General features: G+C 49.3%; 2 protein-coding genes across 4 annotated transcripts; both read left to right on the forward strand.

Moving 5' to 3' along the window:
- The first annotated feature begins 826 nt into the window (after positions 1-826).
- On the forward strand, positions 827-7,683 carry ctsa (cathepsin A). The gene is made up of 14 exons (XM_077577597.1): positions 827-995; positions 1,553-1,716; positions 1,786-1,897; positions 2,116-2,166; positions 3,321-3,407; positions 3,478-3,633; positions 4,002-4,178; positions 4,264-4,355; positions 5,263-5,341; positions 5,443-5,594; positions 5,898-5,973; positions 6,057-6,146; positions 7,261-7,362; positions 7,430-7,683. Exons 1-14 carry the CDS (start codon positions 990-992, stop codon positions 7,511-7,513), a joined length of 1,428 nt encoding a protein of 475 aa, XP_077433723.1. The 5' UTR covers positions 827-989; the 3' UTR covers positions 7,514-7,683.
- A 156-nt stretch (positions 7,684-7,839) lies between these two features.
- Positions 7,840-13,608, forward strand: khk (ketohexokinase). 3 transcript variants are annotated; one of them, XM_077577608.1, is made up of 9 exons: positions 7,840-8,067; positions 8,580-8,696; positions 8,935-9,069; positions 9,249-9,383; positions 10,878-10,950; positions 11,025-11,171; positions 11,602-11,690; positions 13,181-13,338; positions 13,416-13,608. In XM_077577608.1, the coding sequence occupies exons 1-9, from the start codon at positions 7,955-7,957 to the stop codon at positions 13,517-13,519; spliced, it is 1,071 nt and encodes a 356-aa protein (XP_077433734.1). In that variant the 5' UTR covers positions 7,840-7,954; the 3' UTR covers positions 13,520-13,608. The 3 variants fall into 3 exon arrangements, with proteins under 3 accessions (XP_077433734.1, XP_077433736.1, XP_077433735.1); XM_077577610.1 differs by lacking the exon at positions 9,249-9,383 and having other exon boundaries at positions 7,841-8,067; XM_077577609.1 differs by lacking the exon at positions 8,935-9,069 and having other exon boundaries at positions 7,844-8,067.
- The last annotated feature ends 42 nt before the right edge of the window (positions 13,609-13,650 follow it).

Genomic DNA, 13,650 nt, shown 5'->3' on the forward strand with positions numbered 1-13,650 from the left:
TTATTTGTAAATGTTGTACGACGCTTCTCAAGCCTTAGTTTAAAAACAAAACAAAAAGGCTCTCAAAGTCCCACCAAAAGAACCGAATCGTGCTTTGCTTCTTCAGTGGACCCGCTTCAGGAAATGTCAATCAACTGCTCGGAGCAATTTAAATCAAACGCGAGCAGCTTGCATTCATTGAAATTGCTTTCATGCGTAAGCACATAAAATAAGTACATTTAATTAGCAGATTAAAATGTATACGGTTAATGAAGGCAAATTGTGTGGTATCCATCTATTGATGTTCTTAACCGCTTAGCAGTAGGCTGGGTCGCACCTCAACCGCACCCTCACCTGCTGGCCAGCCAATCGCAGGCCACACGCAGACCAACAACCGTCCACAATCACACCTGTGGACAATTTCAGGCCTTGGGGTCAAAGTCCGGTTTTGGAGGTTTCCCTCTTCCAACACAAGCTGAGTCCAATCAGCGGGGTCGTTGTGAGCCGATCATATATCAGCTGTGTCGGAGAAGGGAAACCTCCAAAACCTCCTATGATTTAAGCGTGTTCAATCAACTTGCTGTGCATGTTTTTAGAATGTGGGAGGAAAGCGGTGTACGTGGAGAAAACCCTCACAGGTGGGGGGAGACATGCAAACTCCACCCAGGATGGCCGAAGCCCGAAGCCCGGACTCAAGACCTCGGCACTGGGAGGCGCACGTGCTAGCCAGTCACCACCGTGCCGCGATTGTGTGACGTCATTAACAGAATAAATGCATGCTGTGAATTCAATGAAAACAAAAAGAATTAGGAAATTGTAGAGCGGGAAATGATGAATACATAAAACAGTGACTGCAAAGGCATCGTGTGAATTCGATCAAATGCAATACAATAAAAAATGTTCAAAGTAGCTAAAGCAAAAAGGCCAATCACGTGACCTTGTAAGAAGGCCAGTCACGCGGGTCGTCAGGTGACCCGGAAGCAGGCAGCAGCGGCGGCAGAGTGACTTTTATGAAGGTAAGACGTCGGCTCACGCGTTTTGCGTCTTGTAGCCTTTCTTGTAGATCTGTTTGTCGTCCTCGTCACAAGACGACCGCTCGCTCGCTCGCTCGCTCGGTTTTTGTTTTGTGTCAGTCGCGCTCAGCTAGCGCTTAGCCGTTAGCACGTTCTGCTAACTTTGTAGGCAAACTGGCGTCGTCGCTTCCAAGTGACGCGGCGGTTGCCTTCAATCGCCTCAAAGACGGCGAAGTGCGCTCAAAGCTCAAATGTGTCGCGAAAGCTCCGCTTGGTTTGCTTTTGTTTTTGGAGTGGCGAAGACGTCGTGACGTCACAAGCACGTGCAAGCAAATAATCGATTCATGGTTTTAATGAATCGATCACGCTCAAAGGAAAATCGGCCTCATTAATTTCTCTCTCGAAGCTGCAATTCAGAGCTTCTTTTTTTTTTTTACATTCAAAAAGATTTGATCAAAAAATTGTCGTTAGATGTTGATGAATCGATTCATTGTCAATCAATCAATCATGGATTGAGCGCAAGCGTGCGGCCGTTTTCTAATGATGTCACTTCCTGTCAGATGGCGGCGGCGGTGCTGTTGTACTTCCTGTTTGCGAGTAAGATGGCGGCGGCGGCGCCGGCCGGTGACCAAGTTGTCCACCTTCCCGGGCTTCCCAAGCAGCCCGCCTTCCGCCACTTCTCGGGATATTTGAGCGTGGCGGGCGGGAAGCATCTGCACTACTGGTGAGCGCAACCCAACCCGGTCCCGCGTGGCCGCCGCCGCGCGCTCACCTGCCCACTTCCTGCCGGCAGGTTGGTGGAGTCTCAGAATCGTCCGGCGGCCGACCCGGTGGTGCTGTGGCTCAACGGCGGTCCCGGCTGCAGTTCGCTGGACGGGCTGCTGACGGAGCACGGACCCTTCCTGGTAGGCGGCGAATATCAGGCAGTGGCGTCATGGCGGCGTCATGGCGGCGTCATGGCGGCGTCATGGCGGCGTCATGGCGGCGTCATGGCGGCGTCATGGTGCCACACGCCAGCCGTCAATTTGACCTTTTTCTGCTCTTGACGTATGAGCAAGGTTGAGTTGAATTGGACGTCAGCGCCCCCTTTTGGCCTGCTTTAGTAACGCGGCTTGTTGTGCAGGTGGAGGATGACGGCGTCACGCTGAGAGAAAACCCAAACTCCTGGAACAAGGTCACGACCCCTCGCCCGACACATCGCCGTGCTTGATTGGCACGGTCAGGGGAGACGTCCACAACCGCATTACGCAACTTTGATCATTTTTCTTTCTTTTTTTTTTTTTTTTTTTGAGGTAGACCTGAACACAGTCGAACTTAACCCAAAAAAAATGACATTCAAATGAGGCTCATTTTCATAATCCATTCATCTATCAATTATTTTTGTCAAGGAGTGGGATTACAAAACCGTATTCAAAATGGGAGGGAAAAAAACCGCATAAACTAATTTGCTCCCATGTCAAACGTTGCCATGCTCCCAAAGACGTATTTATACGTTTCTTTTTATGCGCGAACATCCAGAAAACTTTGATGCCGCTTCTGACCTGAAGAGGTCGCTTGAAGCAATGGCAGTAATGACAAAAAAACGTCCAGCAGGTGGCAGCAGAGTATTTGAGATCAGCCACGTTGCAACAAGCTCTTTTTCCTCACATTTGTGAATCATGATCAAACTTGGCTATTTTCTAATTGCTGGGAAACGGAAACGGATAGAAATATCCTTTTATTTTCCTGACGAGAGAAGAGACTCTCATCTTTCTTTTGCTAGGTTCCATGTTTTGATAGCAATAGAACACAATATTGTGCGGACTTTGCAACATCAGCCCAAATCCAGTCAAAACAGGCGGGAGTCCGTCAAAATGGCTGCCAGTGAACACGTTAATTGCATTTGGGCTCTTAACGTATCAAAACATTTGCAAAAAATGCTGACGGTGGCTTTCCAAAGCAAAAGCACGAGTTTCTTGGGAATCCTAATAAATAATAACCATGTGCTTTCATGGAGCGTTCCAGAACGGACAGTATTTAGTGCTGATTGGTTGAAATTCTGACCAATTGGACAACTTGAAATGAATCGAAACAATGATCGTCCCCCCGAAAATCATCTTATTTTCAGTCATCGTTTGACCTCAACATTCAAACAAACATTAAGAAGAGACAAGAAGATGGCTTCTTTTTTCCTTCTTGCTAAGTTAAGCAAATACTAAAAAACAAACGTCAAACGTTGTGCCTGAAATTCATATTTTAGCCTTGCGGGACCCCCAAAAAGCCAATCGCATTTGTTTAGGTTCTGAAAAGACCCGTCCAGTGACGACGATGTGTGACGTGACGTTCCAGATCGCCAACATGCTGTACCTGGAGTCTCCAGCGGGGGTGGGCTTCTCCTACTCTGACGACGGCGCCTACGCCACCAACGACACGGAGGTCAGCGGGGTCGCGCCGCCCGGCCTCCCGCCCGGCCTGCCGTCTCCTTGACTTTTCCCGCCTTTGTCAGGTGTCCACGCTCAACTATTTGGCGCTGAAGGAGTTCTTCCGGCTTTTTCCCGAGCTGAGCGCCAACCCGCTTTTCCTGACAGGAGAAAGCTACGGCGGCATTTACGTGCCCACGCTGGCCGAGCGAGTCATGGAGGACGACGCCCTCAACCTTCAGGTGACCGGCTTTCCCACTTTGCTAAATTGACCCCAAGAAATGCTTGACCCCATTTTTTCGTCGTCATTGGAATCCATCAGATCAGCCAATTGTAACAAATATTTGTTTGTGATGATTTTAGTTTATGTGACCACGCGGATGATTTGTTTGGAAATGATTTGTTAATAATTAGGATCATATTAGTAATATTTGATCTGAATATTTGTTAATAATTAGGAAAGGGATCGATTTCCTAGAAAATCACAAAGTCGTTGCTTTGTTTGAGTTGACACACACAAGATGGCGTTCAATTGCACACACGCTCAGACATGTTTGCGCTGTTTCATTTGATGACCTTTGATCACCTGGCTGCGTGTGTGCGTGTTGAGGGCGTGGCGGTGGGCAACGGCATGTCCAGTTACGAGCTCAACGACAACTCGTTGGTGTACTTTGCGTACTACCACGGCCTGCTGGGAAGCGGCCTGTGGAGCCGCCTGCGGACGTGGTGCTGCCGCCAAGGAAAATGCGACTTCCACCGCAACACCGACGTCAACTGCTCCGCCGCCGTGAGTGCCGCCGACCCCCCGCGCCGACCCCCCAATCGCCGCCGCTGGCGTGATGTGACGCCTCCTTTTCGCTTTTTGCCGGCAGCTGGCCGAGGTTCAGGACATCGTCTACGGCTCGGGGCTCAACATGTACAACCTGTACGCGCCCTGCCCGGGCGGCGCCCCCCGCAGGTTCAGGTCAGACGGCGCCACCTGTCTTCTGCGTGCGTCTATGCGGGACCAAAAGTGACAACATTCATTGAAAATGAAAAATAGCATTCCAAATTCAGATAAAAACAACAAAATATAAATATATCCCTAAATAAAAGTACAAATAAATACCAAAATAAAAAATGAGATTAAAAAAATCAATATGTATAAATAGAATGAAATATCATCAGTCACTAAATACAAACGCTCTGCGCTCACATGCATTTCTTTTATGCTGCAGACGGTGGTAATGTTATTCAAATGAGGGGGCGTGTCTTGGGTGGGGTTCGTGTCTTGGGTGGGGTTCGTGTCTTGGGTGGGGTTCGTGTCTTGGGTGGGGTTCGTGTCTTGGGTGGGGTTCGGCAAGTGTTGCTGATAGGCGGCCATTGCTGGCGAGACTTCCTTGCCGGCCGAGCCGCTCACTCCACCAATGAAAGGCAACCCAAGGCGCGCTTAGGACCGCCCCCTCATTTGAATAACTAATTGCCACCTGACAGAGCGTCTGCAGCATGAAATAAATAAACACAGCCTTTGTATTTATTAACGGATATTTCATTCTATTTCCACATGTATTTGTATATTCAATTTTTTGAATCTTGTTTCTTATTTTTGTATTTATTGATTGATATTGTGTTGTTTTTGTTTCCATTTATATTTCTTTTATATTCATATTTTGAATCTTTTAAAAAATATATATATATTTTGACCTTTATTTCTGCATTTATTGATTGCTATGTATTTTGTTTTTATTTCCACTTGAATTCATTTGGAATGTTGTCCAAATGCGTCTCGCGGCAGAGCAGCTTGCGAACTCGCTGGAAGTTGAACTTTGACCGCAGACGCTTCGATTGGATTTGTGGATTTTGCAACTCAACGTCCTCGTGCGTCTTTTCAGTGTGGAGCGGGATCAGCTGGTGGTGCGAGACCTGGGCAACGTCTTCATCCATCATGAGTGGACGCAGATGTGGAACAAGGTCGCCATCATCCTCAACATCATCATCATCATCATCATCATCATCCTCCTCCTCCTCCTCCCAATGGCCAATCCCGTTTTTTTTTTCCCGTGGCGCTTCAGAAGCTGCGAGGCCTGCTGGCGTCGGGCGAGACCCGCGTGCGCCTGGAGCCGCCCTGCACCAACTCCACGCCTGCCACCCGCTTCCTCAACGACCCGCACATACGACGCGCCCTGCACATCAGCGCCGAGGCGCTCGACTGGACCATCTGCAGGTGAGCGCCGATTCTTCGCCAATTTGGAAAAAGGGATTGAACAAAAAAAAAAAACGTCTTAAAGGGTTCGTGCTGGCAAAAATATCAAGTTGCAATTGTTTAGTGCGACAATCAAATGTTTTCATGTTAGTACTCGCACTTTGACCTTTTGTTGTTTTCATTTGAATTCTATTTTCAAAATGATTTAGCATCATCGGAATTTTCGACTATTTTTAAAGAGTTTCCATTTTGCGCCGTGGCGGCTTTTCGGCGTTTTTCTCCGCCATCTTAACGACAGACTTGATTGCTTTTGCTCTTTGCCAGCTCTTCGGTCTACCTCAACTACGGCCGGCTCTATCCGGACGTCAGCAAGCAGTACCTCAAGCTTCTGGCCGCGCTGGTACCAAGGCGCCGCCGCCGCGCACGTTGACGTCCGCCGCTGACTTCGCCATCCACGTTGTGTGTGTGTGTGTGTGTGTGTAGAAGTACCGCGTGCTGGTGTACAACGGCGACGTGGACATGGCTTGCAACTTCATGGGCGACGAGTGGTTCGTGGAGTCCTTGAACCAGGAGGTCAGTCGGCGGGAAGGGAAAATGGGGCAAAGCCCGACCAACACTTCGGCAAAATCTTCCATTTGGACTTTAGGGACGGCGAACCAGTCCAAAATGCAGTCCAAAATGCAGTCCAAAATGCAGTCCAAAATGCAGTCCAAAATGCAGTCCCATTGGAAGTAGCAATGCGACTTTTATATGGAAGACGTTCTCAGAAGTCTCAATGCTGCAAATGCAAACGTCTTGCTCTTTATTGGCGTAGTATGAAAAAAAAAGAATATTTACGTTTCGAATGGAATCCAAAGCAGTTACATGAATCATGTCCGTTTTATTGAACTTGTTCAAAACAATAATGATTGAAATGGACATTTCTTTTCAAGCCAGCCCTAATTTCCACACTTCGTGATGTCACTCGCTGCACGTGACGACGGCCAATCAACTCCAAGTCGGGTTTCCATCCAATTTTTCAAGCAAATTTAGACGGACGTGCGACTTGTGCCCGTTTGCATCGGTTCTTCTTTTAGGACTATTGAGGACTCCGCCGCTGTAGGTGGCGCTCTACACCCTTAAGAGACGAGATCCAGCAGTCATTTGAAGGAAGAAGACGACGACCAGGAAGCGACGGCGCCGTGCGATGACGTCGTATGACTTGCTCGTGTCATTTTTTTTAGAGTTTCTTTGATGTTTTCCATCTGAATTAGCATGAATATTCGCTTCGTTAATTCCAAAAAGATTTCAGTTTCGTCGTCCCCGCAAACAAATCTTACTTTCAGAGACGGCAAATCCGGGTCCAGAAAGTCAAAAGCCTGCCACAGTTTGGATTTAGCTAGCAGATAAACGAGCACCATGGAAGCTAGCTCTTGCTAGCTAGCTAGCTAGCATTTGGGGCTGTAGCCAAAGAGTGGCAGGATTTGGATTTGCCACCTCCGCTTACTTTATGGTCCGCCATTGCTTTGTGACTACAAACGTGCGTGACGTCATATCCGGTCCAAACATGCCACGTGTCAGCGCTTCTCCGCAAAACCCGTTTCCATCGCCCAAATGAGCCTTTTCCTTTTTTCGACACGCCTCCAAATGCACCCCCTCCAAGCGTCCAAACTTTTTTTGCACATTTTTGCTGTGGACTTGTGAACAGGTGCAGGTGAGTCGGCGTCCGTGGCTGTACGAGGACGCGGGCGGGCGTCAGGTGGGCGGCTTCGTCAAAGAGTTCAACAACTTGGCCTTCCTCACCGTCAAGGTAAACGCCACCGACGCCATGGCCTTGCGCGGCCGTCTGACGAACTTTGAACTCCGCTCCCCCACAGGGCTCGGGTCACATGGTGCCGACGGACAAACCTGTGGCGGCGTTCGCCGTCTTCTCCAGATTCATCAACAAGCAACCCTTCTGAGTTGGGCCCCGTTTCCGTGGTAATGAGCACTGCTCTGTGATTGGCTTTCCGTTACCACGGCGACTAACACTGCCCACGTGATCTGACGACCGTTATGTTGCTACTGCTGATTAGTTTATATTTTTTTAAGGGAAATTAACAAATAAAAGCTTTATCTTGAGTATCTGTGAGTCTGTGGCCATGTGATATTTATTTTCAAACCTGAATTGAAATGTATGTCTCGGGCCAATTTGGCGGGACGGCAAGCTCCGGAAATAGGGCGACGAAGAAGAAGCGGTGACGTCATGCAGCCGATTAAGTTCATGACCAGTGGAGGGCAGCGATGCACTTGACGTGCCCGTCTGCCGCAAAAGAAAGGAGAAGAAGAAGGCGGGCTAAAGCCATCAAAGTCCATCAAAACAAACCAAAGTTGAGCAAACAGGACGAAGGTTGGCGACCGCGATGGAGCAGCAGGGAGAGCAAACGAAGCCCAAGAAGATTCTCTGTATCGGCCTCGTTTGTCTGGACATCATCAGCGTGGTAGACGCATTTCCGGAAGAAGATTCGGACAGCCGGTGAGTCGGACGGGATGCTAATGCTAATGCTAACGTCAATCAAAAGGGCAGCATCCGTTTTCCTGCTTCATTTGGACCGGGCAACTGTTAAGTATGTTCGCGCCAAGGTTGTCAGACTTCATCAAATATTTAGTTAAACTTAAATTGAAGAAACATTTTCGAGCTGGGGGTTATCTTGAATTCATTTTTGTTTTGCTGTTACTGTATGGCCGCCAGTCCAAACGAAGGTCCAAAAGTTCAGTTCTTTATTACGCAATACCTATTGTGACCGCTCACTCACTCTCTCTCACGCTCACTCTCACGCACTCACTCAAACGAATAAGAGCAAAACGAAAATGAAAAATTTCAAAAAAGATTACCCCTAAAAAAATAATAATAATAAAGGTAATTAATTATTTATATTAAACAGGAAACCAAATGAAAGAAACTGTAATGAACTTCCCCCAAAACTATTATTATAACCCTCTGTTTGTGTGTGTGTGTGTGTGTGTGCGTGTGTGTGCGCGCGCCAGGTGTGTGTCACAGCGATGGCAGCGAGGCGGCAACGCGTCCAATTCGTGTACAGTTTTGTCACTGCTGGGATCGCCGTGCGCATTTATGGGATCGCTTTGTGCGGGACCTGTGGCCAGGTAACACGCGCACACGCGCACACACGCGCACGCAAACAAACAAACACACTGGAGACTTTGACTAGCTACTAACAACCACACACACCCATGCAAGCATACAGATGCTTTCAAAAAAAAGAAAAAAAGAAGTGCAAAGTTGATGAATTTCCATCAAGTGCACCCAAACAAATGTATCCTGTCCAAGTATTTTATTTTGTAGGGCAGAGAAGGCATGAAGCAGTTTGTTTCCTGTGTGTAGTTTTATTTTGGAAGATTTTGCGAGGTTCCAGGTGCACGTGTGCTCGCCGCGTGAGCGCGCCGTCTGTGTCACGCCGACCTCACTCGTCATCAGCAACGCCGCCACAGGAAGTCGCACCATCCTGCACATGAACAGGTTTGTGCGTGCGTGCGTGCGTGCGTGTGTGCGCGCTCGCGTCTTGGGCTGTGTTTCAGGACCTCGCCGGGGAGACCGTCGGGCTCCTCCCACGTCAGCGCCGTGCTGGCAGTCAGGTTCCCGTGGCTTTTATTTTGGAGGGCCGATGGATGAGTTTCCCGTGTGTGTGTGTGTGTCAGTTTCATCGTGGACGACTTGTCGCGGCGGGCCATCGACATTTCGCCGCTGGCTTGGCAGACGACGGGCCAAACTCCCAGCGCGTGTTGCGTGGTTTGTCCGTCCAGCGCTTCTCGCACCGTCCTGCTGGCCGACACGTAAGACCGCTCGAGCGGCGACCCATCCTCGGCTCGGCAACCCACAAGATGGCTTCCCCTATCAATTGGTTTCCCGCCCTCGTAATTGATCACTGCCTATCCATCAATTGTCTTTCATCAACCGATAACAACCGATTGCTTTCCATCAATTGATCATCATCGTTTGCTTCCACGCGAGGAATTTCCAGCAATCATTTTGCAATAACTTGAAAAAGTGCTAATAATTGATCCATTTCCATCGATTGCATTCATTGGATGAGTTCCTGTCAATCACGTTTGGTTGATGGTTTTCCATCGGGTTCAAATGAATCACTTTCCATTGATTGCTTTTCATCCATGGCTGGCTTTTCGTCTCCTCGGTCAAAACAAAATGGCGGTCGAATGAAAAGTCACGTGACCCACTGCGGTGGCCACGCCGTGACCTCTTGGCCCGGCGTCCCACCAGGCGGCCGTTGTGGCTAGCTTAGCGTCACGCTAGCTTTCTTGACAGATGAGCTCACAAATGCACAAAATTGTCTTGCGCGGGCAACAAAAAATGGTTGCGTGCGTTTTACATTTTTTAAAAATCATTTTACAAAAGTATATTGCTGCACGGGGAAAAAAAATCTCAATCTCACATATTTAAGTTTCACATTTTATTGTGATGAGTTTTTGGTTATGACACGATAAGTTGTCGTGAGAATGTTTGACTTCAAGTGCTTGTGTTGCTTTGTGAGTCCTGCTTGACGCTAAAGTTAGCTTAGCTTAGCAAAAGGCCGGAAGCTTCCCGTTCAGGGTGGTCGGTCTGCAGTGGCTTTAATTTTCTGTGGGTTACTTGAATTGGTATTTTTTTGATTTAATTTTGTGTATTTAATTCTAATGAAGAAAGCATCCAACAATTTGTGATGTTTATGGATTTAAGACATTTGAATGTAAAAATAAAAGAAGTTGTGATTTGATGTTTTGTGATGCCAATGAGCATGATTGAGTTGTGGACGCGCGCGCAAATTTGCGCAATTTGCGCAATTCGCCAGCCGAGCCGCCAGTCATTAACATTTGGGCGGTTTTAACACCTTTTTTTTGAATCTCCAAATGTTCTGTCCCAGAAAAAAAGTCATACATATGTCTGGAATAGGGCAAAATGTTTTTTTGTGAACATTTGTCCTACTTAAAAAAAAAAGAAAAAGAAAAAAAAACTTCCCTGGAAAAAAAATACAAATAAGGTGAAATTGGGCTGGGGTGTAAGAACAATTGGAATTTAAATATCAAATATAAATACTTAACGGGTTATCTAACCCCCCCTAAAAATATCCAATTATTGGGGCATTAGGGCAAAAATCCATCAAGAATTGAATGCAAAACAAACAAATGAAGTATTGAAAGTTTGTTAGACGTTTGGTGGCCAAAGTGTGAATTTGCGGGCGTCCACGCGATTTCTTTCCGCTCTGACGATGACGCGGATTGCTTTTATACGCAATAATAATAATAATAATGTTGATGTTGGAATTTGTGCAGCAACATTCCTGATGTAACGTTTGAAGACTTCAACGCTTTGGACCTGAGCGCCTTCAAGTGGATCCACTGGGAGGTGAGCCCCCCCCCGCCCCGCGGCCCCCGGGGCCAGCGGCAGAGAACCGAGTGACCCGGCGGGTGGTCCCGCAGGGGCGCAACGCCGACGAGCAGCTGAAGATGATGGCGGCGGTGACGCGCCACAACGCCGCGTTGCCACGGCAACGCCGGATCGCCACCTCCGTGGAGATCGAGAAGCCCCGAGAGAAGCTTTATCAGCTCTTCCCGCACGCTGACGTGGTCAGTCGCAAAACACGGCAAAATACGGCTTTAACCGGAAATCCAAGAAAGGAAACTTCAATGAGAACAAATCAATCCAAATCCTGGCCTGAAATCCTTGCAAGTGGTTGCTAAAAATGCGCAGATAATGAAACACATTTGAAAGAATGAAGAGAAGCCCCAAAACAAAAATCTGCAACTATTGGAAAGTTTGTCACTTGTTGTCAAAAGCCCAAAACAAAAGACCTCAAAAATGATGCATCAGCTGCTTGCTAGCTGGTCTCCATTTTAAGTTGCTTTGCTGCCACCTTGTGGCCAGTTACAAAAGTCTTCATTTGTCTTGCGTGGAGGACAAGCAGCCGATCGGCAAGTTTGGAGTGACAATTTTCCCCCCGAAGCCAAAGATCAAAGGTCAGCGTGCCCAGCTGCCTTTTGTGTGTTTGTGTTTCAGGTATTTGTGAGCAAAGACGTTTCCCGCCAGCTGGGCTTCGACACGCCTCAAAGTGCCCTCCGAGGACTTCGAGGTCGCCTCCGAGCAGGGTGGGTCACGGTGGGACGCCTGGGTGGGTCACGGTGGGACGCTCAGGGTGGGTCACGGTGGGACGCTCAGGGTGGGTCACGGTAGGACGCCTGGGTGGGTCACGGTGGGACGCCTGGGTGGGTCACGGTGGGACGCTTGGGTGGGTCACGGTGGGACGCCTGGGTGGGTCACGGTGGGACGCCTGGGTGGGTCACGGTGGGACGCTCGGGTGGGTCACGGTGGGACGCCTGGGTGGGTCACGGTGGGACGCCTGGGTGGGTCACGGTGGGACGCTTGGGTGGGTCACGGTGGGACGCTTGGGTGGGTCACGGTGGGACGCCTGGGTGGGTCACGGTGGGACGCCTGGGTGGGTCACGGTGGGACGCTTGGGTGGGTCACGGTGGGACGCCTGGGTGGGTCACGGTGGGACGCTCACGGTGGGACGCTTGGGTGGGTCACGGTGGGACGCTCACGGTGGGACGCTTGGGTGGGTCACGGTGGGACGCCTGGGTGGGTCACGGTGGGACGCTTGGGTGGGTCACGGTGGGACGCCTGGGTGGGTCACGGTGGGACGCCTGGGTGGGTCACGGTGGGACGCTTGGGTGGGTCACGGTGGGACGCTCAGGGTGGGTCACGGTAGGACGCCTGGGTGGGTCACGGTGGGACGCCTGGGTGGGTCACGGTGGGACGCTTGGGTGGGTCACGGTGGGACGCTCACGGTGGGACGCCTGGGTGGGTCACGGTGGGACGCCTGGGTGGGTCACGGTGGGACGCCTGGGTGGGTCACGGTGGGACGCTTGGGTGGGTCACGGTGGGACGCCTGGGTGGGTCACGGTGGGACGCTCACGGTGGGACGCTTGGGTGGGTCACGGTGGGACGCTCACGGTGGGACGCTTGGGTGGGTCACGGTGGGACGCTCACGGTGGGACGCTTGGGTGGGTCACGGTGGGACGCTCCCTTCAAACGGCGGCTTGATTGCAATGTTTTGGGCCCTCGGTGGGAATTCCAAGGTCAAAAGGTCATTCACCTCAAAAGGCCTCTTGATGCCAAAAGGCAGATGTGGTGGATTTGCTCTTTTTCAAAAGTCCAAACGAAATGGGCAGTGACGCCCTCTTGACAAAAAACTAACATGACAAATGAAATAGTAAATTTTCTCAAACGATTCATTCATTCGGTCAGCAACGGTTCTAATTGCTTGCGAACCCTCAAAAATAGTCGCCACATTTCCAGGACAAAGTGTGTTTTTTTGCTATGATGTAGCCATCATTATTATTATTTGTATTGATTTATTGTATTTTTATATTTTATATTTATCTCATGTTGTTTTTCTCCCTGAAAAATCATTGCAATATTATTATATATATTTACAATATAAGGACAAAGTGAAATGTAATTATTTCATTTTAGGTTTTATTATTTAGATACTTTTATTTTATTTCTTACTATTTAATTTTTTGATTTGATTCATTTATATTAGCAATTTTTTAATTCCATTTTTTTGTTGTTTTAGGGCCGTCCTGATCTGCGCTTGGGCCGAGAAAGGAGCGGACGCGCTGGACGCCGACGGAACGCCGCTGCATTCCGACGCCTTCCCGCCCCAACAGCTGCTGGACACGCTGGGAGCCGGAGACACGTTCAACGGCGCCGTCATACACAAGCTGGCCAACGGTGACGCACACGCACACACAGACACGCGCCAAGCCAAAGCATGTGATTGACAAACGGCGTCGTGGGGCGGCGGGCAGGTTGCCGTCTGCAGGACGCGCTGACGTTCGGATGCAAGGTGGCGGGCGCCAAGTGCGGTTTCCACGGTTACGACGCCATTGCGGACAAACTGACGCAAATGTGACAAAGCAACTTTATTGGCATGGTGGGTGGCGTGATTGATTGGTCGCGGTGACCAGTCGTGTCATGGATCAATAAAGTGCTGCAAAACCATGAAGGTCTTGTTAGCGTGTTGATGCTAAGCTAGCCCAGTGA

This window comes from Vanacampus margaritifer, chromosome 10 (assembly GCF_051991255.1).
Source record: "Vanacampus margaritifer isolate UIUO_Vmar chromosome 10, RoL_Vmar_1.0, whole genome shotgun sequence".
Lineage (NCBI taxonomy): Eukaryota > Metazoa > Chordata > Actinopteri > Syngnathiformes > Syngnathidae > Vanacampus > Vanacampus margaritifer.

Coding starts and splice junctions, on each gene's coding strand:
- ctsa (XM_077577597.1), top strand. Junction 5,595..5,897: donor CTCGACTGGACCATCTGCAG/GTGAGCGCCGAT, acceptor GCTCTTTGCCAG/CTCTTCGGTCTACCTCAACT. Junction 7,363..7,429: donor TGGCCTTCCTCACCGTCAAG/GTAAACGCCACC, acceptor GCTCCCCCACAG/GGCTCGGGTCACATGGTGCC.
- khk (XM_077577608.1), top strand. CDS start 7,955: ATGGAGCAGCAGGGAGAGCAAACGAAGCCCAAGAAGATTCTCTGTATC. Junction 9,384..10,877: donor ACCGTCCTGCTGGCCGACAC/GTAAGACCGCTC, acceptor GAATTTGTGCAG/CAACATTCCTGATGTAACGT. Junction 10,951..11,024: donor TCAAGTGGATCCACTGGGAG/GTGAGCCCCCCC, acceptor GTGGTCCCGCAG/GGGCGCAACGCCGACGAGCA.